At 52.9% G+C, this 24,842-nt stretch overlaps 1 protein-coding gene across 3 annotated transcripts; it reads right to left on the reverse strand.

The window, feature by feature from the left end:
* Positions 1–6,445: 6,445 nt before the first annotated feature.
* Positions 6,446–17,884, reverse strand: LOC142819374 (ficolin-2-like). 3 transcript variants are annotated; one of them, XM_089772870.1, is made up of 10 exons: positions 17,803–17,884; positions 16,043–16,156; positions 15,335–15,388; positions 14,035–14,070; positions 13,184–13,222; positions 12,340–12,375; positions 11,181–11,308; positions 10,077–10,206; positions 9,724–9,858; positions 6,446–6,971 (listed from the first exon to the last, which is right to left on the reverse strand). In XM_089772870.1, the coding sequence occupies exons 1-10, from the start codon at positions 17,882–17,884 to the stop codon at positions 6,724–6,726; spliced, it is 1,002 nt and encodes a 333-aa protein (XP_089628996.1). In that variant the 3' UTR covers positions 6,446–6,723. The 3 variants fall into 3 exon arrangements, with proteins under 3 accessions (XP_089628996.1, XP_089628994.1, XP_089628995.1); XM_089772868.1 differs by having other exon boundaries at positions 13,184–13,231; XM_089772869.1 differs by lacking the exon at positions 13,184–13,222 and adding an exon at positions 15,037–15,072 and having other exon boundaries at positions 14,029–14,070.
* Between the last annotated feature and the right edge of the window lie 6,958 nt (positions 17,885–24,842).

Below are 24,842 nucleotides of genomic sequence, written 5' to 3' on the forward strand. Positions count from 1 at the left end.
GGAACAGCAGACAAAGGAGGAAAGATGCACGGAGAAGCAAAGCTCAAGAGTTTGTCGGGAAAACGTTGGGGACTGCTCAAGATGTGGTGGGAACGTGGCCTGGAGGGTGCCCAGCGTTCGGAGAGCACTGCAGTGTCAGTGGGAAAGACAATCGTTGCGCCCCCGTCCGCACCCAGGGTCAGCGACTCCGCAAGGGGAAGCAAACCCTTTGCTTGTGCAGTAATGCAAGAAGGGAGCCGGACGCTCTCTGGCAGCTGTCCCTGAGGAGGAAGGGGCAGGTGAATGACGATTCCTTAGACACTAGTGGGACTGTCACAACCGACAAGCTGCAGACTGGTGCTCGGGCCAATGTTGTTTCAGGGATTGGTGTTAAAAGTTGGAAAAGACCGAGGGCCCCGGGGAGTGAACAGCCTCTAATGGGGGAGCTGAGCGGGGCCTATGTTGTTTCAGGGATTGGTGTTAAAAGTTGGAACAAAACACAGGGACCATGGAGAATGAAAAGGTCCATCTGAAATTTTCGAATGGGGGAACGCGTTCCTTCTCTTGGTACATGTGTCCTAGCATGGCAGTAAAAGATCAGACGGAATTGATAAACTTTGAGATAGTGAAAGGGAATAAAACACCTCCATTCCATGGAGACACGCCAAGCCCTGGGGCGGATACAGAGAGTGCAGGTGGGAGAGGAGGGAAGGGACACATTGTCCAGAACGTTTGAGACAACTGTAGTAGAAACAGGTGGATTTGAGACGTAGTGCATGTCATACTGATTTAATAAAGAATTGTGCAGCCTCAGACAGGAAGTGGATAGAATTTGCTGAGGCTACGGCTTATGGTGAGACTGTATGGGGGGGCACGTCTACACTACGAGAGAAGGTGGAATCCAATACGGTTGGTTTCCTAGCACCCAACGGCGCCAAGTTGAATGTGCGTGTCCTCACTGCGGGGAAGAATCGAATGCCGTCTGAAGTAGCGCAGCCCCATCGACTCCCAGAGCGAGGCACCGTGGGCCGCTTTCCATTCTGGGCTCTGCTAACGGCGTCCCCTGGGTCCAAAACTCTGCAGCAGGTGTTTGTGGGCTCACGTCGGCAGCGTCCCATAGAGCACTCGTCTAGTCTCTCCCCCTTAGCGTACGGTAAAGGGGAGGCAACGTGTTTGAATCTTTGGGTGCCCGGGTTGCCCACACAGATGCCGTAGTAGAATCCCAGAACACTGGAACCGGAAGGGACTTTGAGGGGGTCATTGAGTCCAGGCCCCTGCCCTCACGGCGGGAACAAGCACCGTCTAGACCATCCCTGACAGCTGTCCATCTAACCTGCTCTTAAGTATCTCCAGTAATGGAGATTCCACAACCTCTCTAGGCAATATATTGCAGTGTCTAACCACCCTGCCAGTTAGGAAGTTTTTCCTAATGTCCAACCTAAACCGCCCTTACTGCAGTTGAAGCCCATTGCTTCTTGTCCTACCCTCAGTGGCCAAGAAGAACACGTTTTCTCCCTCCTCCTTATGATGCCCTTTTAGGGTATGTCTACACATCAAAGTTAATTTGAAATAACAGCCGTTATTTCGAATGAACGTTACTAGCATCTACACAGCCAAACCGCTATTTCAAAATAAATTCGAAATAATGGAGCACTTATTTTGAATTTGGTAAACCTCATTCTACAAGGAATAACGCCAAATTCGAAATAGCTAATTCGAAATAAGAGCTGTGTGGACACTTATTTCGAAATGGGGGCCTCCAGCCTTCCCAGGGTGCCCTGGTGGCCACTCCAGCCTCAAACAAGAACACTCCTCTTCCTCCCACCCCTCCCCGGAGCCCTTAAAGGGGTAGACTCCTGCCACAGTTCCTGTGCCAGCTCCAAGCCAGCCAGCCCAGAGCCAGCAGTCACTGCCCCTGACCCAGTGGCCCCAAAACAGGAGCCAGCAAGCCACTGGCAGCCAGCCCTCCGCCGCCCCCCAGGAGCAGTCTGCCAGCTCCCAGGATCCTGCCAGGGCCTGGACAAGGTGGGCGCCTTCCTGGTTCAGGGTGGAGATTAGGGTGGACCTTACTTAAGTTTAGGGGGGATGCCCCCAACGTCTATGATCTCCGCACTAGATGGCGTAACGTGGCCGTCTATGGCAGGATAGCTGCCAGCCTGGCCACCAAAGGCCACATGCAAACCCAGGAGCATGTTCGCATGAAAATCAAGTTGGTCCGGCAAGACCCCCAAACCTGAGCCCTGAGCTTCCCCTCCCCCTTCTTCCTGTTGCTTCCCCCTTCCACCTCCCTCCCCTCTCCTACCCTCTTTTCTCCCCTCTCCCGCCTCCTTTCCCCAGTCTCACCAGTTTCGTCCCCCCTCCCCAGTTTTTTTTAAATAAAGAGAGTTTGTTGAAAATACATGAAAATATATGTATTTTATTTGACATCAGGAAGGGGAGTTAGGGAAGAGGTAAGTGGAAGGATGTGAGGGAGGAACGAGGCACAAGCCCCCAGTGGGGCAGACCAGGGAGGCTCTTAGTGCTCCTCAGGGTGGAAGCTCTCCCTCAGGGCCTCCTGGATACTGACAGCCCCCCTGATGGACATCCTGGATGGCAGCCTGCAGAAAGTGCAGCCAGGCTCGCATCAACATGTTCATGAGAAGCACCAGAGTGCCCAGGGGCAGCTCCGGCTCCATGCTGCAGAGTGCTGTGGTGTCCCGACTGAGGGCAACCGGAGCACGCAGAGACACAAATGCTCTGCTGTCCCTCAGCGAGGTAGGCAAGCAAGCAGGGCAAGCCGAGAACTGGCTGCCCAGGGTGGGGGTTCCTTTAAGCACAAGCCTCAGATAGCCTCACGCAGCAGCCACACAAATAAACTCCTGACCTGATGCCCTGCTGGACCTGGTTTCGGCCAGCCTGCAATGTAATTCAGTGTCCACTCAGTGTGGACGCGCTAGTTCAAAATTTGAAATGCACTTTTTGTGTAGATGTGTTATTTCAAAATAAGATATTTCAAAATAACGCTGTAGTGTAGACGTACCCTTAGATACTTGAAAATTGCTGTCACATCCCCTCTCAGTCTTCTCCTTTCCAAACTAAACAAGCCCAGTTCTTTCAGTCTTCCCTCACGGCTCATGTTCTCTTGATCTTGAATCATTCTTGTTGCTCTTCTCTGGACCTTCTCCAGTTTCTCCACATCTTTCTTGAAATGCAGTGCCCAGAACTGGACACAATACTCCAACTGAGGCCTAATCAGCGCAGAGTAGAGCGGAAGAATGCCTTCTCATGTCCTGCTCACAACACTGCTGTGAATGCATCTTTGAGGGGGTCGACTCACCACCGCAGCGCCACCAGCCGTCTGTCCTGGGGATTAGCGCTTTCTTGCGAGCTGGGTGCCTTCCCTCTGGTGGGGTCTCCCCTCTCTCTCCCGGATACGGCGTCCTCTTCGGGACAGCGTCCTTCAGCAGTGCCCACATCAGTCTCTGAGCCCCCTTCCGGGGGTGGTTGTTTACTCAGTGTGCCCTGTCTCAGGCCCTGCAGTCTGGGAGCTGACTCGGATTGTGCTCCCCTAGCCCTGCCTGCCTGCCTTCCCCAGCTCTGCTTTAGCTCCAGGGAGCCTCCTGCTTCCTTGGCAGCCAGGTCCCTACTGCCCTAAGTCCGGAGCAGTAGCCCAACCTCCTCCTCCCCTTGGTCTCAGGGCTCACAAAGCCCTTCTTGGGCAGACTGGCCCCCGGCAAGGAAGAGGTCAATAACCAGTGAGCAAGTGCCAAATGGTGGTGTATGCCTTAGGACGCTTGATGGGGCGGTTCAGGCATCTCCTCACTCGGTTGGACCTCAGTGACCACAACATTCCCTTTGTATTGGTAGTGTGTTGTGTGCTCCTCCAGCGTGAAGCTTCTCCGGCAAGGTGGGGGGCTGAGGCAGCGAGTTTGAGCAGCTGGACACCAGGTCAATCAGGAGCGCACAGCAAGCGGCAGTGCAAATCAGAGAGGCCCTGAAGGACAGTGTTATTCAAAGCCTCTTTTGAGACGCTGCCATGTGGGCACCTACTGCTCTTCCAGGCTTAGATTCCTGAGTCATCGCAGGACCTATATAGAAATCTGTGGTAGAGCTCAGCCCGAAATCGCAGGTTACAATTGCTCCCAGGATCACCCTGATCTCTCTGTCTCTCTCTCTCTCTCTCTCTCACACACACACACACACACACACACACACACACACACACACACACACACACACAGTCTAGCCATTCAGTTAACTAAACCCTTTTCACAATGGTTAATGCTTGAAACCTAACTCAAAGGCTATGTCTACCCTCGTGGCTTCTTGCACGAGAAATATGCAAATGAGGTTAAGTGTGGAATATCTCCGAGCCTCATTTGCATACCTAATGAGCTGCCATTTTTGCAGCATGCGGGCCTTGTCTACACTGCCCCTTCTAGCGCAAGAACCACCCCTCTTGTGCAATGCCGTTACTCCTGCAAATAATTGGCATAGCGGCATTGCGCAAGAGGGTTTTGTTGTGCAAGAAGGGGGCCGTGTAGACAGCTCCTTCTGGAGCAAGAGACTCTTCTGCAAAAAGCTGGTGTTACACCAGGGCCGGACAGTCGTTATTGCTGGAGGCCACGCCATGAATTTGGGAGGTGCTGGAGGTCCCCTCCCTTCCATGCTATTAATGGAAGAGGAGCGGGGTTGGAGATGGGGTTTGGGTGCAGAAGGGAGCTTGGGGGAGGTGACGGGGGCACATGGCTGGGGTCTTGGAGGGAATGTGGGTGCAGGATGGGGCTGTAACGTGGGGTCAGGGTCTGGGTGGGATGGGGGAGCAGAGGGCTAGGTTACCGGGGCAGAAGGGTGGGGGGGCAGAGGGTTGGAGGAGGGACGGCGTGGGGTGCAAGAGGCAGGCTCTGGCTTGGAGGTGCCTAGCTAGGGGGCTCTCAGCGTGTAGCCCAGTGGGTCCCTCCAGCATGCTACTCAGGGTGGTGGGCTGTGGGGCCATGTGGGTCTCTGAGTGCTGTGAGCCGGAGGGATGTGGGGGGTGTCTCATGCTGCCCGTCATGCTAACTGGCAGCTCGCACGGGTCGGTGTGGGAGCTGTGAGATTGCGTTGGGGGCAGGGCAGCGCACAAAACCTCTGCTCCCCCCAGCTTGTGGGGGTATGCAGGGATAGGGCGGGCCAGGCAGCGAGCTCCCACAGGGCCTCGGCCCATCGGGTGGTTGCCAAGTTGTATTCGGCCCACGGGCCGCCATTTCCCAGCCCGGCGTGAGACCAATCACAGCCCAGGCAAGCGCTTCCGCCCTGAGACGGCCCCTTGCCAGGGACCGAGGGGCCGTAGCGAAGGTGCCCAGGTGCCGAGCCGGAGGGGGAGATGGCCGTGGCAGGGCTGTAGCTGGGGCAGGCTCAGGCCCTGGCTCGGGTCCTGCTGTCTCCCCAGGGAGAGCCGTGCTCCGAGCCCCACTGCCCACATTTGAACTGGCCCAGAGAGGGGGGCTCCCAAGAGGGGGCTCCGGTGAGGGGCCACCAATGGCAGGGCCTCCATTCGGCCAGAGGGCCCCCCCCCCGGTGCCTGCCCGCGGCGCGGATGCCGGCTCTGCTGCCACAGCGGGTGCAGACTGTGGCTGGTGCGGGGCCTGGGCCGGCGGGAGCAGAGGGCAGGGCCTGGGCTCGGCCGGGGCCGTGGGGAGAGACGGGAGCCGAGCAGGCGGCGCAGCGGCAAGAACGATTGAAAGCTGCTCCGGGCCCCTGGGCTTGTCCCCCGGCTACGGGCACGTGGAGTGGGAGGGATTTGGGCGTGGGCCTTGTGACCGTTCGACCTTCCCCGGGCACCAGACCCCCGGGCGAGGGAGGGGCGGCCAGTCCTGCCCCACAAGGCCCTGCAGGCTCGGGCTCAGCCCTGGGACTTTCTAGTCTCGGCCTGGCCTGAGATTGCTCTGCGCGCTCCTTGGCACCACATGGTCAGACTGGCTCCTTCCCCAGCCAGGACACTGCTGGCCGAGGTCGCGCCCCCTCGTGCGCCCCCGGGAGCCAGACAACGAACGTCCCCTCCAACCCGGGGGCCTCTGCCCCCCATGTAACAATGCAGGGCCGGGCCCTCGGGCGTGAGCGCTGCAGACCAGTCTTGTGGGCACAAACCAATGTGAAACGGGGAACCCTCCAGCCGCCTTTGCTTTATCCACCCAGGGGAAGGTTCCCGGGGCGGATGCAGCATCTGCGGGTACCGAGTGGCTCAGCCCCGGAAGAAGGGCGTGGCAGTGCTAGAAGCTGCCAGGAATGGAATCACCAGACAGCAGAGAGCCGGCCGGGAAAGGAGACAGGGCCGAGACAGCCCTGGCCGGCAGTTTGCAAACTGAGAGATTTTCTGTGGGCAAACAGAGTTTTAAAAGCACCGGGACATTTCCGTGAATTATCACTGACATCGCCATGTATTGCTTGGCAGGGAATAAATCATAAAATATTTTATTGAGCAATTGCTGAAAATATTGACGTGATAATGACCATATTTTTTTCTTTATAGAAAGCTACATTTTTGGGAAATGAGAAAAGAAAATAGCATCTTCTGATACTTTCTAGCAAGGAGAGGAATTGTTAAAAAATCTCCTAAAATTGGAAACCAACAACCCCAAAAGCAAAGACGAGCCACATGTGCCCACGGGCTGGCGCCTAACGAGAAGGTCTGTAGTGTCATCTCCAGATAAATGGTTATTATCACAAGCCTATTATTGCTATAGAAGAGCTAAGTATAATCATGGTAACTAACTCCCTGATCGGTTACACAGGCCTAATTTTCATCTCAGACATCTTGTAGGAGTAATGGAACCCTTTCCCTGAATACCAGTTCATCCCATCAGCATAACTTTCATGGTCCCCTTTCAGGTATAACCCATTCAGGTTGGATTCGTGACAACCCGTGTACCACCAGGCCCCCTTAAAGGTTACAGCGCAGTTTCTCAAAGCCTTGTCATTGTCACGGTCCTGGGTTGTAAACATCATGCCACTGTGTTCGGTGAAGGAATCCCCTGCGGAAACAATTGGATTTCTCTATTATGTGTTTGTTCAATGACAAGCCAGGCGAGAGAATCTCTTTTTTTTCACGTTTACAGTTGAGTTGCCACAGACAGTCTGGCAATCCTGCAGGGAGTTGCTAAATTTCTCATGGCAGCAGACAGCAGCAATCTCCCCGGGGTCAGGAGTGAGACGGCAGTTCTACTTCCAGTGGGGAATATTTTTCACCAGGCCTAGTTCTGAGAGCATCTCCACACAAGACCGGGCAGAAAACTCTTCAATTAGCAGACAGACTATCAGAGTATGGAGCTGCCATCAAGGCCAAAATGCTGGTGTGCCAAGACTGCGTTCCTAGTACTCGCAAGGGCTGGGGGAAGCCATGGAGAATTTGTGCTCCTCAGGAGAAAGGGTTAAACATATCCCACGTACACTGATTCCACCAATGTCAGGGTAAAGTCACCCACACAGAAGCTCTTCAGAGGGCACTTTCCTCAGCCCTAATGAAGGGGAAATGACCCGAGCGCCCAGTGACAGCGGCCCAAACGAAGACATGGGCAGCTATCACAGGGAGCCAAAACAACAGGGCATCCCACGCATCACTGCAGAGACGCGGGCAAGCGAGCTGGGAAGGAATCTGGAATTGACCCTGCCCAACAGGAAATCTTGGGAAGCGGTTGTGACGTGTGGTCCCATGATGAGCTGGCTCCTGCAGCCCGAAGGGAGAAGAGCCCATAGGCAGCAAGCAGCTTCCCACCAGGATACAGGCATGTTCTCTCTCTTCCTTGTGACCTTTAGGCAGGGATGTCCCTTGCAGAATGATCATCAGGAGCAACCGCCCTCCCCCCCGGGCTTATTCCAAACGGCATGTGGGATTTTATCGAATCAAAGGATATCACAGCTATTGCTTCCCCTTTTCCTCAGCACTCGTTCCTGGAGGGACACTTCCCACTTATGTGTGTGCAACGGACTGTTCCTCCCTCAGTGGACTGCAGTGGATTTGTCCTCACTGAAGTTGATTCTATTGACCTCAGACTATTTCTTCGGGTTGTCCGGATCATTTTGAAATACAATCCTATTCTCCAAAGCATGTGCAGCCTCTCCCAGCTTGGGATAGTCTGTAACCCTCGTAGGTGTACTCTCTGTGCCAGGGCCTAAACCCTGGATGAAGATATTGACCAGAACCAGTCCCATCGCATATCACTGTGTCCTTGCAGCATGACAGGAACCATCGATAATGCTTTCTGAGACTGGCTGCCCAGCCAGCGATGCACCCACCTTATAGGAGCTGTAGCTAGATTGCATTTTCCTAGTTTGATAGTCGAGAGGCCATGTGAGACTGTAACAATCGCTTTACGGACATCTAGATATACCACGTCAGCTCCTTCTCCCCTTTCCCACGGTTTGTCATCTTGCCAAGGAAAGCGATCAGATTGATTTGACATGATTCGTCCCTGACAAATCCATGCTGTTACTTATCACCTTGTTATCTTCTAGATCTTTGCAAAATGATTGATTAATTATTTGCTCCATTATCTTTCCTGGCACAGAAGTGAAGCTGACTGGTCTGAAATTCTCTGGGTTCTCCTTACTTCCCATTTCATTGATGGGCACTACATTTGCCCTTTTCCATGAGACATGCATGGTGGTTATTGTTAATTAATCTGGGTGCTTAACAATTGATTGTTTCCTAATTCAAGTCTCTTTCCAGATATCGAAATTAGGCTGTCTGGTCCACAGGTCCGGGATCCCGTTTGTTCCCCTTTTCGGAGATAGGTGCCATGTTCACCCTTCTCCGGTTTTCTGATACCTCGCTCATCCTCCAGGAGTTTTCTCCGCAATGACTGAGGATTCTAAGATTGGTTCAGCTCGCTGTTTACGCCCTGGCCTACACTGGACTGATTTCAAGGCTTCTGCATATTGTGAACACTGTAGTTTGAATTTATTACACCAGGAGTTACGAAGTCAAATTTACTAAGTTTGAAATAGTTTCCTAGTGCAGACATGTTTCCTTTGTGCCTTAACATTTGTTTCTCTGGCTCCTGCTGACTTAATTAGATCTAATTTATCTGAATATTATAACTCCTCCTCCTCCTCCCCCCTCCCATACATTTGCGCTTGCTCTCCTTCCCCCTTGTTAACAGTGTGTTGAGCAGAGCCGGCCCGAGCCATTCGTGCACCCCGGGCCTCGGGAGCGTGGCTCCGCCCCCAGGAGTGCTACGCGTGTGAGGCTCTGCCTTGCCTTCATCTTTCTCTTGCTGCTAATGCGTTTAACGCCCCTCTTCCTATGGCCTTTGCTGCCCCTTTCTAGGAGTAACTCAGCAATCCCGCAGTGATGCGCAGCAGACTCTGTATGCTACAGACACTCTCTGGTTCGGAATTTGGGAGTCCGGCTGCAGTGGGCACGAAATGGGACCTTTCCACCCACTCAGTGACGTGTACCACCTCTGGTGCCACTACTCTGTTTAATCCAACCGTTTCTCGGGGGCATTAAGATCCAGTTTAGGAAAGTAACCAGCAGTAGCTGTGCCCACCTCTGCACAGCTGCTTTCACTAGGCCGGGGGCTGATATTACGCGATACATGTTGTTGTCCCTAGATCCGGTGTGTCTCCTACGCTAGCTCAGCAGCAGAATAACTGGTGTTTCCTGAGAGACATCACTTCCACCCGGCACATTGCCATTTGCTTCTGCCACCAAGTATCCTGCGTCCCTTTGGCTTTCCACGTTTCCATCTGCCACCCGCCATAAAGGACCCTCCTGGAACCTACCTGCTGTGCCTCCTAGAAAGGATCCAACCATCAGCATATAGTTGCCAGACTCGCCTGCAATTATGAATGACGCAAACTTGGCATATTGATTGTTGTCGTCAAAATCTCTGAGATCAACACGCAGCTCCTGGCGTCCTTGAGAGAACAGTTTACAGCAAACTTATTTATTACTGTTATGGATGGTTTTTATAGCCACTCAAGGCTTGAAGCTCAATCCAGGCCCCACTTTGTAGGCACCATTATGGCCATCTCGTTTGATCGCCTGCCTCACATGCATCACAAAATTTCACCCACTGATTCTTGTGACTGCGTGGGGGAGTGTTAGGGAAAGGAAGCATCACTGATGTCTTTACCTTGGGACGTCAGCAGGTGGATGTTGTCGTTCCCCAGCCAGAATTCTGACAGCTGGCTGCCGAATCCCGTCTTGTACGACTTCCAGTCCTGGTAAAAATCCACGGAGCCGTCCGCCCGTCTCTGGAACACCTGCAGGGGAACGGGAGACTCTTAGCTGGAAACCCCACTTTGTCACCCTCCCACACAGAGCGTGAGACTGGAAACCCCGAGGCAGCAAAGCGTTGGGGAGACGGACAGTGTCAGCTCCAGTTCAGCCTGAGGGGACTAGCGCAGAGGGCTTGTCCGGAGGATCACAGTGTAGCTTGGCAGCAACAAAGGGTCACGTGCTCCAAAGTGTACAGCCCTGGCCTGGCAATCAGGACTCAGTTCTACACCCAGTTCTGCCATTTGGGTAAGTCCCACGGCCTCGGCCCTCTGTCACCCCTCTGCCTGCCCTGTCTGCAGAGACTGTGAGCTCTTGAGGACAGGGACTGTCTCTCGGTCCGTCTTTGCCCAGCCCCCGGCACCATGGGGCCCTGATCTTCATCAGATTCCTGAGGCTCTCCTGGGACAGTCACAGGCACAGCAGAGTGTCAGTGGGACGTATATACAGGGGTCAAACCCTTTGTCGCCTCGGCTCCCTAGAACGCTCTCTCCACTCAGGCACAAGCTGCCAGAGCGATGCAGCAGCCGATGCCGCTGGCCTGTGACTAGCGTGGAAGGAAGCAGGAATCCTGGTTCCAGCCCCTATTGAGGAGGCTCCGGGAGCCGGGCAGAGAACAGCCAGAAGGGGGAATCCGGGGACCTGTGTCGTACCAGTGACAAATGTCCCCTCAGACGGGGTCTTTTGGTTCTAAGGCTCCAGGCTCCCTCCATGAAACCCCTTGTGCCCACTGCCCAGGTGTCTGGAGACTTTGGGGAGGGTTGGGGGGTTAGCAGGGCCCGCAGAGTGTCCGTGGTTTTGCTCAGCTAAGTGGGGTGAGATCACAGCATCAGAGTCTGTGCCCTCGTGCTTTTCTCCGAGCTACAGCCCCCTGGCTAAGGGCACCTCCCATCCCGGGCCTGGAAATTGGTGGTTGTTCAAGAAAAAATATCCAGTGAGCTTCATTATGCGGTGTTCTTACAATCCATCCTCCACCATCCGTGTCCATGTCACAAAGCACGGTCATGGCGTGACAGTCGTGGGTGTAGATGGTGTACCAGCCACTCATGTGGTTCCCTCTGGCTAACAGCTCCTGGCAGCTCTTTGCTCCTGGGTGAAAAGGAATTGCAATTTGTAATTGGTTGTTTGACTCTGCTCGGAGCAGGATTCAACGGCTGCTTTCGGCACACTGAGGGCCAAATCAATTGCAGAATCATCTCTCTAAATATAAAAAAGTTTTCCTGCGTGGAACAGAATGACCTCATCAGGTTCTTTGGCTGCCAAAGCCTCCAGGGAGAGGGGTTGGCGAGCGAAGCAAACTGCAGGCACAGCCCTCTAGTCTAATCGGAAAAGTAGCTTTTCCTCTCCTCCCAGGGCTGGATTAAGGGGGGGATAACCGGGGAGCTGCCCAGGGTACCAACCTATGGGAGGCACCTGATAGCAGCTGCAAGGGATGCTGTGTGTCTGCATGGCGCCCCTTAGAGCTGCAATCAAGCACCGTGCACCCAACTGCAGATGTAAGGTGCACCGGGGGGCAGGGCTGTGCATGCGCCATGCGCCCAGGGGCGGAGCAGTGTATGGGAACTGCGTAGTGTGTATCCTGTGAAGTAGATTGTGGTCTCTCTGTATTCCAGCGTTGGAGAACCAGCAGAGCAGCAGCATATGTACATAGCTAGACTTTTCCTGCTCCCTGCAGACACAACATGTGCCCAACCCGACATGTTCCTTGTGAGAACACCTTGAAAACTCATGGGAATTGAAATGTGCACAAGGAGTTAAACTGCAAATGCCCGTACAGCCATTTGAAATCCATGTTTGAGCCAGAAGGGCTTCAAGTTATCATGTCACTCGGGTGACCGTTTTCCTCCAAAGAATGTCAGATCCTCCCAGGAATACTCAAGAAACAGTTTGCCAGTGCACGGATCATTTGAGACATGTCTCCACATAAATTCACAAGCCACTTCTTAACTATAACCGCACTCATTTTTATAGACCGAAATCCTTTTGCTGATCGCCTGAGAAGAAGAAAATGGGTCAAGCAGAGATGTGGGTTTTTTTCAATTTGTTTGGTGCCAATGCGTTTTCATGTTCACTTCTCTGGATGGAATGAGACAACATTTAGGGTCATAAGAAATTCTCACCTTTCTGACACTGCATTTTATAGATGTCTGCCTCCGCTGGACATGAAAAGAAACACAATGGAAAGTTAAATGTATCCAGAAAATTATCTTTTGTCTTCTAAACTATGCAGTTGGCTACAGTGACTGCCGGGATAGCGAAGTAGTAGTTATGCTGAAAAGGCTTATAAATAAAAAACAAGTGGAAATGGAATCACACACATCTGGGCTCTGAGTCTTCTAACCTGAGCCATCAATACGGCTCGCATTATATAGCCAACACTATTTTGTAATCTTTTCATAAGGCTCCTTTTGCATAGCTAAAAATTGGTCCTTAATAAACTAAATTAATTACTGTTCAGTTCACAGGAGCAATGAATGCAAAGAAAAAGTCAGGGGAGTTGCATATGATTACGCTAGCTGTGAATTTGATTCAATATATTTAAAAAAATCCAAGTGTCAATGGGAGAATATCCATTAAAGTCCTGATAAATAAAAGGTAGTTCCTTTAACCGGACATCTAAATACAATCCATGTCTTGTGATTCATAGTCTCAGTACATTGGAAATACAAGGGAGGTAGGAGACAGTAACCTTCTCCAGGATACACATCCAGATCTAAAGATTTCACCTACATTTCAGCTGTTCTCTTTAACACCGAGGGTGCTCTGCCTAGCGTTGGTTTGGATGTTACAAAACATGGATGGCACCTGTTTCTGCAGGCAGGGCTATTTCTCCCTTTGTAAAGCCCAAATCTCACAGAACAATCAGTGAGCTTGATACTGTGGACGTGATAACTAGCCAAGACGAGAGCTCCTCAAGCTGAAGAAATGAAACTGCAATGATGCGCACAGTACAAGGGAGAGTGCAGAGGGTCTCACCGGGTATTCCATCGGGTCCAGGATCTCCTGAGACTCCTTTACTTCCTAAAAATAGAACTCAGTGTAAAATCCGTGTTTTGCCTAGATGCCACCTGCATAATTCAACCTCTCACCACAGCAATCACGTGGGTGTAATTGTGCACGGGGCTAGGAGAAAGCCATGCACCCCTTACACTCTGAGCAATCTGTTAATGTTGGTTTTGTGGGCCTCAGGTGATGCATTTACAGTGTTGCCGACTCATACGGTTTTGTCACAAGTTTCATGATAATTATTGTTTTCCTGAAAGCCCGACATGCTGGGACCATATGGGTCTGAGATCATTACAGCCTTCGTTCTTAAAGGAAAAGCTGTTTTCTAGCCCTTGAGGCTGTGGAGGATGCTTAAAAATGTGACCCTGGTAGAACCTAAACACTGTAAACAGAAAGCAAATCAAAAGAAAACCAAGTCTGTTATCTGTCCATAATATCATGATTCTAAGAGCAGTCCCCTGATTTTTTGTGAATCTGACTCAAGATAGTCAGTTATTAGGGCTTGGCAACATGCATGTATCTTTCCTTCTGCACTGGCGGAACTGAAATAGGCTTTGGCTATGTCTACACTGCATTTTGGGCCTATTTCCCATGACTGCATGGGACCTTATGAGATAGAGCATCAGAGATTATAATTAGAACCGGGGAAAATTTTCCAGCTAATATTTTACTCAACAAAATATGTTTTGTCAGAAACTTTCAGCAAAGCAGAAAAATGTTTCCAACTGTCCATTTCAGAACATCATTTTCATTGTCATTGGGCTGTTCAAGGGAGACACAGAGGAGAAGAACCACGGCAGGACTCTCACCTTTCAGTCCAGGGGGGCCAGCAGCACCTCTTTCTCCTGGACGAACAAAAGATAAAATAGGAAAGGCTGGTCAGAGATTCCCCGATTTTGGTTGTGGAGCAGAACAGAAGTTGTGTTGGAATAATAAACCCTTTATTATCAAATATTATCAAAGATAGACACTGAAAATGGAGAAAGCAAATGAAAAGAACACCAGGAATATTATTTGTCCATAACATCATGATTTAAAGAACGAATAGTCTAGTAGCCCCTTTTTGGGGGCTGTTTTTTAAGTCTTTCCTGTGACAGAATAACTCAGCTATCCCTCTGTAGCTTATCTACTCGCTGTCTCTATTTTCTTCCTCCCCTCCATTTTTTTTCCTTCTCCCTCCTTCCCACCTTCCCTTATTTATTCTTGGATCTGGACTTCCAACACTCTGGTCATCTGAAGAAGTGGGCTGTGCCCACGAAAGCTCGTGATCCCATCTACAGGTTTTGTTAATCTTTAAGGTGCTGCCAGACTATTGAAGTTTTTCCTGTTACGGGCTCCCTCGGCTCCCCCTCTGAAGCTTTTGAACAAGATATTCAATCATCTGGGGTTGGCAGTACTGCGTTCATCTCGTCTTCTGCACTGGCTGAACTGAAACAGGCTTAGGCTTTGTCTACTACTCTGCAGTGGGACCTATTTCCTGTGCCTGCGAAGGACGTTGTGACATATTGGACATTGTAATTGGAGCTCGGTGACAATTTTCCAGCTAATATTTCATTCACCGTTTTGAAATGTTCCAACTCTTCATTCTGGAAGACCGCTTTTTTTTATTTGACAATTAGGGAAAGACACGAGGACACATCTTGTTCAACTGGCACCGATTCCATTTCAGCTTTTGCTTTCAAGAAGCTGGAAGGGAAAAGAGTCCAACGAAACAGCGCAGGGAGACTGTAGGTCTCAAGTCCTCTGTCACCGTGAACACCACCACAGGGTGCCTGGCTCCGCAGTGGGAAGAACCATCGCAGGACTCTCACCTGTCAGTCCAGGGGGGCCAGCAGCACCTCTTTCTCCTGGTTGAACAAAAGATAAAACAGGAAAGGCTGGTCAGAGATTCCCCGATCTCGGCTGTGGAGCAGAACAGAAGTTGTGGTGGAATAATAAACCCTTTGATGTCAAATAGAGGGAAGGGAAGCCAGGGTGGCTTTGGAGCCCAGATATTATACGCACTGGTGTTTGATAAAGAGCGCTAATTAAATATTTTATTCAAAACAAATTTCCTCTTTTTAGGTTACATAATAGGAAAACAAAGCTCTTTTGCCCTTTTTACTTTACCTTTTGAGCCGGTTCGTCCCACTTTTCCTGGGATCCCCTGGCTTCCCTGTTCTCCTGCAAACACAGAAAACTGACTGAATCCTGATTACTGAGTGTGTGAATCCCCCTGCCCCCTGGGCTCAAATTGCAATGACCCATCCATGTCGAAATTCAAACAACGTATCTGCATCCGGCCCCCTGGCACCTGCTCTCACGTCAGGATCCCCTAGCAGGGATGTTTGCATGGAAGGCCATTGAAGTCAGTGGGACAAGCACATCATGCTGTAGTGTGGGAATCAAAGCTGATAAACAATCATGCTTACATGCACCCATTCAACGTGCCATGGCTCGTGATACTAATCACGTTGTACTCTTCTCTAGTCCTTCATGCAAAGTTCTCAGAGCATTGAAACGAGCCTCTCAAAACCGCTGGGAAGCAAAGGATAGTTATTCCCATTGTACAGAGGAGAACAATGAGGCTCAAAGGAAGTGACTTGACTAAGGTCATACAGCAAAGCAGTGACAGAGATGAGGAAAGAACCAGGGGGCTTGGTTGCCAGTCAGACCCTCCGAAGGGAATGGAGAATCTTTCAAAAACTGGTTATTCTGAAACGTCGATCGCCCACCACAGCATGTGGGTGCCTTGCCATGTCTGTACACAACGCAACAATAATTCCCATTTACATCAGCACCATCCACGACTTACTCCCTTCAGTGCCGGGAACACACCTCTTACTCCTGGAGCTCCTGGGTCTCCTCTGGGCCCCACAGTGCCTGGAATTCCTCTGCAGCCTTGGAGAAAGGAGGCTTTCTGGGTACCGTTGAGGCCCACTAAGCTCACCTCTGGGGAAAGAAACGAACCCGTAATCAGTGGTTGTTCGGTTCTCCGGATCAGAAACGTTCTGCAGAAACCCAGAGGGAGAAACCCAGCAAACAAAAGCCTGGATAGTTGCTGCCTTTTCTTTCCTCCATGAGCAATAAACCCACCATTCCCGCCAGTTACGCATTTGTGTCAATGCTCTGATACCGCACGTTGGCTCATTCCTGCTAATCTTGGTTTTACGTTACAGTAAAAGCCAAAGTTCAAAAGCAGTTATTCAGAACTTGTGTTTGAAAGAAATCACTACAGAGTTAATTTTGATGTCCACAAGCCTGGGCAGTGTTTGCAACCCAGCCGATGCGGCACTGGACTAGTTCATGAGAAATTAACTGCAGAGACACAAAAGGAGAATGAACCACAGAGAAAAACAAAGAGCTGCTGTTCAGGGAAGAAAATGTCTAAAGGTAAATTAATTTGAAAATCGCTATGAGCTCAGATAAGACATTTTTAAGAATTGAATATAATTTAATCCAACAGAGCCCTCCCTATATTATACACCTTGTGAAATATAAAATTATCTATGGAGACATCAGTGGAGAAATACAGGGACACTGGAAATACTTGAGGCAAGCAAAATGTGGAGGGATTAATATTTTCTGTGATATAGAAACTGCCTCCTAACCTAGCGCATTCTGCCATAGATTGTACATAGAGAATGATTTTCCACATGACCATGAGTTGCAGGAAATGAAATGAGAAAGCAGGAGCAGAGATTGCAACACCAGAATTCAACCCTAATTCAGCAGGGCTCCCTTTCCCTTCAAAGAGAGTTTGCCTGGATGAGGTCTGCACACGTTCGACTAAATCCTCCATAAGGTCATAGGATTACACAGGGTGTGTAGACCACATGGGTCCGTTGACGGAGCCATGTAAACTAGTTTACCCAGCATCGGCAAAGAAGAGGGGATTTAAATAATCCCCTCTTAATTAAAGTAAGTATGGCCGCCGCCCTGTGCCGACGATCAGCTCTTCCAGCAAAGCGCGGTAGTCTAGACACGGATTGGTCGGCTGAGGAAGCCTTTGCCACCTATGCTGTAAGCCTCGTTTCTCGAAGCATAAGGGATCGGTCGGCAAAGGCTTTCCCAGCCGACCGATCGGGGTCTGATTGTCGGCACAGTGCGGCGGCCATGTTTATTTTAATGAAACAGGGATTTAAGGACTGACATTTCATTTTCTAGCCTTTGGCTTAGCAGACTGCATGGGGCTGTCAGTCACTATGTTCAAATGATTTAGGTCCAAGATACAAAGGAGCTGGGAGCTTTAGACAGACAGCCCAGCTACAACACAGAGAGGCTAGAATTTTGGAAATGAAGATGAGGTACAGGAGGTGCAATCCAATTTTGAGGACTCTTACCGGAGAAGAAGAGATTTGCACCAAATAATCTGCAAAAACCGCGCCTGTTTTTTGCACCCCTCCAGTCTGTGCTGTGCACTTCTGCCACACAGGTTAGATTGTACCAAGTAGTTTTGTACAAAGAAGCTGTTACATGGCACCGCGAGCAGGCAAAGCACCACAGAACTGCTGCCCAGTTCCCAGTTCTGCAGGGCCCAGCTGGGCAGGGAGCAGAGGCTGAAATGCAGCTGTGAACAGGGATTGTCTGTCCCTCACCTGGGCAGGTGTCCTGAGCCTGACAGACCGTTATTGCTAGACAGAGCAGCGGGACGAGCCATTTCCGGGCAGCTCTCCCCATGGCTGGGGCTGGTCTCTGCAGTGGCCGCTGCACTCGCCTTCTTCCCACCTTCTCCTCTCCCTGCTAGCCAGGAGCCTTTTATGTGCAGGGAGGAGGGAGCCTGGGGCCAGGGAAGAGCTGCCTGGCCCATCCCAGCGCCTCCTTCCCACGCCCCACATTCCAGCCGGTCCCACTGGGCGCTTGCAGCTCCAGCGGTCACAGCGGCAGCTGACGCCGTGGCCTGGCAGGACGTGGCCGGGACGGGAGCAGCAGCCACTGCTGCCCCAGGGACGTTACTGGACGGAGCCGGGCGGAATCGTTGCTCCCAGTGTTGGTGCAGGGGACTGTGTCTGCTGACAGACTGAAAGAGGGCGCCCAGGAAGGAGCCCGGTCTGACCCACTGCGCCCAGCCCAAGCCCCCCGCTGACCTCCCGGGGAGCAGGGTTGGGCGCATTGACTAGCCACCTGCTCGATTCTTAGTGGTGGGGCAGTAGCCACGGGAGGCCTCGTGTCACACGGGCCCCGCTGTGCTCCGTGCGGTGCTCGCCCCCAGGCGCCGACAGCAGCGGGTGGATGGGCTCCAAGACCAAGGGACCACTGTGCCCCTCTGGTCTGCCCCCCTGTGCCTCACAGGCCCCAGCGCGCCCCAGAATGACCCCAGAGCAGATCTTGCCAAGGAGCAGCCCGTCGTCACGGTACCACAGTCGGTGGCGGGGAGTCGGCCCCTCCCTTGGCCAATGGCTCCGGGGCTGACCCCGCTCACCGTTCACAACGTGCGCCTGATTTCCCATCCGCATGGGTCTGGCTCCAGCCTCCAGCCCTCGCTGCCCCCAGCCCTTACAGCCTGGCCGGCCACGAGAAATGGAGAGGGGAGGGGAGGAAGGAGCTGGTGTCCCAGTGCCGGCAGTGCTACGTGTGCCCGTGTCAGAGAAACAGTCAAGGCCAATGGCGCATGCCCAGGCTGTATCTGCCGATACAGCACAGCTGCTTTTTCCATACGCACGTGGGGCATTCAGGGACTGCAGCCTGGCGGAGGCTCCAGACGGCAGATCACTGCCGTGGTGCCTTTGCTTCGGTGCAGGCGTGTCTGCGGGATTCCAGTCTGCGCAACGGGAGGCAGCTGCTGGTCTGATGGTCCCTCTCTTTGTGCTGGGGAAGCGCGAGGACACTTCCCACTGGGCTGTTGTGGTTTGTACGTGGCACCAGCGCTCCAAAGCCGCCCAGGGGCTATGGGAAGACATGGCTCTCAGTCTGGCTACCGCCGTGAGATTGGGCCTGGCAGCAGAAATCACACAACCCCGTGGAAACGGTGGAAGCAAAGGGGATCCTGCCACACTGGGCGGTGGCACAAACCTGGCAAGCAGCCAGTCAGGGGAACAGCAGACAAAGGAGGAAAGATGCACGGAGAAGCAAAGCTCAAGAGTTTGTCGGGAAAACGTTGGGGACTGCTCAAGATGTGGTGGGAACGTGGCCTGGAGGGTGCCCAGCGTTCGGAGAGCACTGCAGTGTCAGTGGGAAAGACAATCGTTGCGCCCCCGTCCGCACCCAGGGTCAGCGACTCCGCAAGGGGAAGCAAACCCTTTGCTTGTGCAGTAATGCAAGAAGGGAGCCGGACGCTCTCTGGCAGCTGTCCCTGAGGAGGAAGGGGCAGGTGAATGACGATTCCTTAGACACTAGTGGGACTGTCACAACCGACAAGCTGCAGACTGGTGCTCGGGCCAATGTTGTTTCAGGGATTGGTGTTAAAAGTTGGAAAAGACCGAGGGCCCCGGGGAGTGAACAGCCTCTAATGGGGGAGCTGAGCGGGGCCTATGTTGTTTCAGGGATTGGTGTTAAAAGTTGGAACAAAACACAGGGACCATGGAGAATGAAAAGGTCCATCTGAAATTTTCGAATGGGGGAACGCGTTCCTTCTCTTGGTACATGTGTCCTAGCATGGCAGTAAAAGATCAGATGGAATTGATAAACTTTGAGATAGTGAAAGGGAATAAAACACCTCCATTCCATGGAGACACGCCAAGCCCTGGGGCGGATACAGAGAGTGCAGGTGGGAGAGGAGGGAAGGGACACATTGTCCAGAACGTTTGAGACAACTGTAGTAGAAACAGGTGGATTTGAGACGTAGTGCATGTCATACTGATTTAATAAAGAATTGTGCAGCCTCAGACAGGAAGTGGATAGAATTTGCTGAGGCTACGGCTTATGGTGAGACTGTATGGGGGGGCACGTCTACACTACGAGAGAAGGTGGAATCCAATACGGTTGGTTTCCTAGCACCCAACGGCGCCAAGTTGAATGTGCGTGTCCTCACTGCGGGGAAGAATCGAATGCCGTCCGAAGTAGCGCAGCCCCATCGACTCCCAGAGCGAGGCACCGTGGGCCGCTTTCCATTCTGGGCTCTGCTAACGGCGTCCCCTGGGTCCAAAACTCTGCAGCAGGTGTTTGTGGGCTCACGTCGGCAGCGTCCCATAGAGCACTCGTCTAGTCTCTCCCCCTTAGCGTACGGTAAAGGGGAGGCAACGTGTTTGAATCTTTGGGTGCCCGGGTTGCCCACACAGATGCCGTAGTAGAATCCCAGAACACTGGAACCGGAAGGGACTTTGAGGGGGTCATTGAGTCCAGGCCCCTGCCCTCACGGCGGGAACAAGCACCGTCTAGACCCTCCCTGACAGCTGTCCATCTAACCTGCTCTTAAGTATCTCCAGTAATGGAGATTCCACAACCTCTCTAGGCAATATATTGCAGTGTCTAACCACCCTGCCAGTTAGGAAGTTTTTCCTAATGTCCAACCTAAACCGCCCTTACTGCAGTTGAAGCCCATTGCTTCTTGTCCTACCCTCAGTGGCCAAGAAGAACACGTTTTCTCCCTCCTCCTTATGATGCCCTTTTAGGGTATGTCTACACATCAAAGTTAATTTGAAATAACAGCCGTTATTTCGAATGAACGTTACTAGCATCTACACAGCCAAACCGCTATTTCAAAATAAATTCGAAATAGTGGAGCACTTATTTTGAATTTGGTAAACCTCATTCTACAAGGAATAACGCCAAATTCGAAATAGCTAATTCGAAATAAGAGCTGTGTGGACACTTATTTCGAAATGGGGGCCTCCAGCCTTCCCAGGGTGCCCTGGTGGCCACTCCAGCCTCAAACAAGAACACTCCTCTTCCTCCCACCCCTCCCCGGAGCCCTTAAAGGGGTAGACTCCTGCCACAGTTCCTGTGCCAGCTCCAAGCCAGCCAGCCCAGAGCCAGCAGTCACTGCCCCTGACCCAGTGGCCCCAAAACAGGAGCCAGCAAGCCACTGGCAGCCAGCCCTCCGCCGCCCCCCAGGAGCAGTCTGCCAGATCCCAGGATCCTGCCAGGGCCTGGACAAGGTGGGCGCCTTCCTGGTTCAGGGTGGAGATTAGGGTGGACCTTACTTAAGTTTAGGGGGGATGCCCCCAACGTCTATGATCTCCGCACTAGATGGCGTAACGTGGCCGTCTATGGCAGGATAGCTGCCAGCCTGGCCACCAAAGGCCACATGCAAACCCAGGAGCATGTTCGCATGAAAATCAAGTTGGTCCGGCAAGACCCCCAAACCTGAGCCCTGAGCTTCCCCTCCCCCTTCTTCCTGTTGCTTCCCCCTTCCACCTCCCTCCCCTCTCCTACCCTCTTTTCTCCCCTCTCCCGCCTCCTTTCCCCAGTCTCACCAGTTTCGTCCCCCCTCCCCAGTTTTTTTTAAATAAAGAGAGTTTGTTGAAAATACATGAAAATATATGTATTTTATTTGACATCAGGAAGGGGAGTTAGGGAAGAGGTAAGTGGAAGGATGTGAGGGAGGAACGAGGCACAAGCCCCCAGTGGGGCAGACCAGGGAGGCTCTTAGTGCTCCTCAGGGTGGAAGCTCTCCCTCAGGGCCTCCTGGATACTGACAGCCCCCCTGATGGACATCCTGGAGGGCAGCCTGCAGAAAGTGCAGCCAGGCTCGCATCACCATGTTCATGAGAAGCACCAGAGTGCCCAGGGGCAGCTCCGGCTCCATGCTGCAGAGTGCTGTGGTGTCCCGACTGAGGGCAACCGGAGCACGCAGAGACACAAATGCTCTGCTGTCCCTCAGCGAGGTAGGCAAGCAAGCAGGGCAAGCCGAGAACTGGCTGCCCAGGGTGGGGGTTCCTTTAAGCACAAGCCTCAGATAGCCTCACGCAGCAGCCACACAAATAAACTCCTGACCTGATGCCCTGCTGGACCTGGTTTCGGCCAGCCTGCAATGTAATTCAGTGTCCACTCAGTGTGGACGCGCTAGTTCAAAATTTGAAATGCACTTTTTGTGTAGATGTGTTATTTCGAAATAAGATATTTCAAAATAACGCTGTAGTGTAGACGTACCCTTAGATACTTGAAAATTGCTGTCACATCCCCTCTCAGTCTTCTCCTTTCCAAACTAAACAAGCCCAGTTCTTTCAGTCTTCCCTCACGGCTCATGTTCTCTTGATCTTGAATCATTCTTGTTGCTCTTCTCTGGACCTTCTCCAGTTTCTCCACATCTTTCTTGAAATGCGGTGCCCAGAACTGGACACAATACTCCAACTGAGGCCTAACCAGCGCAGAGTAGAGCGGAAGAATGCCTTCTCATGTCCTGCTCACAACACTGCTGTGAATGCATCTTTGAGGGGGTCGACTCACCACCGCAGCGCCACCAGCCGTCTGTCCTGGGGATTAGCGCTTTCTTGCGAGCTGGGTGCCTTCCCTCTGGTGGGGTCTCCCCTCTCTCTCCCGGATACGGCGTCCTCTTCGGGACAGCGTCCTTCAGCAGTGCCCACATCAGTCTCTGAGCCCCCTTCCGGGGGTGGTTGTTTACTCAGTGTGCCCTGTCTCAGGCCCTGCAGTCTGGGAGCTGACTCGGATTGTGCTCCCCTAGCCCTGCCTGCCTGCCTTCCCCAGCTCTGCTTTAGCTCCAGGGAGCCTCCTGCTTCCTTGGCAGCCAGGTCCCTACTGCCCTAAGTCCGGAGCAGTAGCCCAATCTCCTCCTCCCCTTGGTCTCAGGGCTCACAAAGCCCTTCTTGGGCAGACTGGCCCCCGGCAAGGAAGAGGTCAATAACCAGTGAGCAAGTGCCAAATGGCGGTGTATGCCTTAGGACGCTTGATGGGGCGGTTCAGGCATCTCCTCACTCGGTTGGACCTCAGTGACCACAACATTCCCTTTGTATTGGTAGTGTGTTGTGTGCTCCTCCAGCGTGAAGCTTCTCCGGCAAGGTGGGGGGCTGAGGCAGCGAGTTTGAGCAGCTGGACACCAGGTCAATCAGGAGCGCACAGCAAGCGGCAGTGCGAATCACAGAGGCCCTGAAGGACAGTGTTATTCAAAGCCTCTTTTGAGACGCTGCCATGTGGGCACCTACTGCTCTTCCAGGCTTAGATTCCTGAGTCATCGCAGGACCTATATAGAAATCTGTGGTAGAGCTCAGCCCGAAATCGCAGGTTACAATTGCTCCCAGGATCACCTTGTCACCCTGATCTCTCTCTCTCTCTCTCTCTCTCTCTCTCTCTCTCTCTCTCACACACACACACACACACACACACACACACACACAGTCTAGCCATTCAGTTAACTAAACCCTTTTCACAATGGTTAATGCTTGAAACCTAACTCAAAGGCTATGTCTACCCTCGTGGCTTCTTGCACGAGAAATATGCAAATGAGGTTAAGTGTGGAATATCTCCGAGCCTCATTTGCATACCTAATGAGCTGCCATTTTTGCAGCATGCGGGCCTTGTCTACACTGCCCCTTCTAGCGCAAGAACCACCCCTCTTGTGCAATGCCGTTACTCCTGCAAATAATTGGCATAGCGGCATTGCGCAAGAGGGTTTTGTTGTGCAAGAAGGGGGCCGTGTAGACAGCTCCTTCTGGAGCAAGAGACTCTTCTGCAAAAAGCTGGTGTTACACCAGGGCCGGACAGTCGTTATTGCTGGAGGCCACGCCATGAATTTGGGAGGTGCTGGAGGTCCCCTCCCTTCCATGCTATTAATGGAAGAGGAGCGGGGTTGGAGATGGGGTTTGGGTGCAGAAGGGAGCTTGGGGGAGGTGACGGGGGCACATGGCTGGGGTCTTGGAGGGAATGTGGGTGCAGGATGGGGCTGTAACGTGGGGTCAGGGTCTGGGTGGGATGGGGGAGCAGAGGGCTAGGTTACCGGGGCAGAAGGGTGGGGGGGCAGAGGGTTGGAGGAGGGACGGCGTGGGGTGCAAGAGGCAGGCTCTGGCTTGGAGGTGCCTAGCTAGGGGGCTCTCAGCGTGTAGCCCAGTGGGTCCCTCCAGCATGCCACTCAGGGTGGTGGGCTGTGGGGCCATGTGGGTCTCTGAGTGCTGTGAGCCGGAGGGATGTGGGGGGTGTCTCATGCTGCCCGTCATGCTAACTGGCAGCTCGCACGGGTCGGTGTGGGAGCTGTGAGATTGCGTTGGGGGCAGGGCAGCGCACAAAACCTCTGCTCTCCCCAGCTTGTGGGGGTATGCAGGGATAGGGCGGGCCAGGCAGCGAGCTCCCACAGGGCCTCGGCCCATCGGGTGGTTGCCAAGTTGTATTCGGCCCACGGGCCGCCATTTCCCAGCCCGGCGTGAGACCAATCACAGCCCAGGCAAGCGCTTCCGCCCTGAGACGGCCCCTTGCCAGGGACCGAGGGGCCGTAGCGAAGGTGCCTAGGTGCCGAGCCGGAGGGGGAGATGGCCGTGGCAGGGCTGTAGCTGGGGCAGGCTCAGGCCCTGGCTCGGGTCCTGCTGTCTCCCCAGGGAGAGCCGAGCTCCGAGCCCCACTGCCCACATTTGAACTGGCCCAGAGAGGGGGGCTCCCAAGAGGGGGCTCCGGTGAGGGGCCACCAATGGCAGGGCCTCCATTCGGCCAGAGGGCCCCCCCCGGTGCCTGCCCGCGGCGCGGACGCCGGCTCTGCTGCCACAGCGGGTGCAGACTGTGGCTGGTGCGGGGCCTGGGCCGGCGGGAGCAGAGG

The sequence above is a fragment of the Pelodiscus sinensis genome, chromosome 23, assembly GCF_052426305.1.
Source record: "Pelodiscus sinensis isolate ZL-2025 chromosome 23, ASM5242630v1, whole genome shotgun sequence".
Lineage (NCBI taxonomy): Eukaryota > Metazoa > Chordata > Testudines > Trionychidae > Pelodiscus > Pelodiscus sinensis.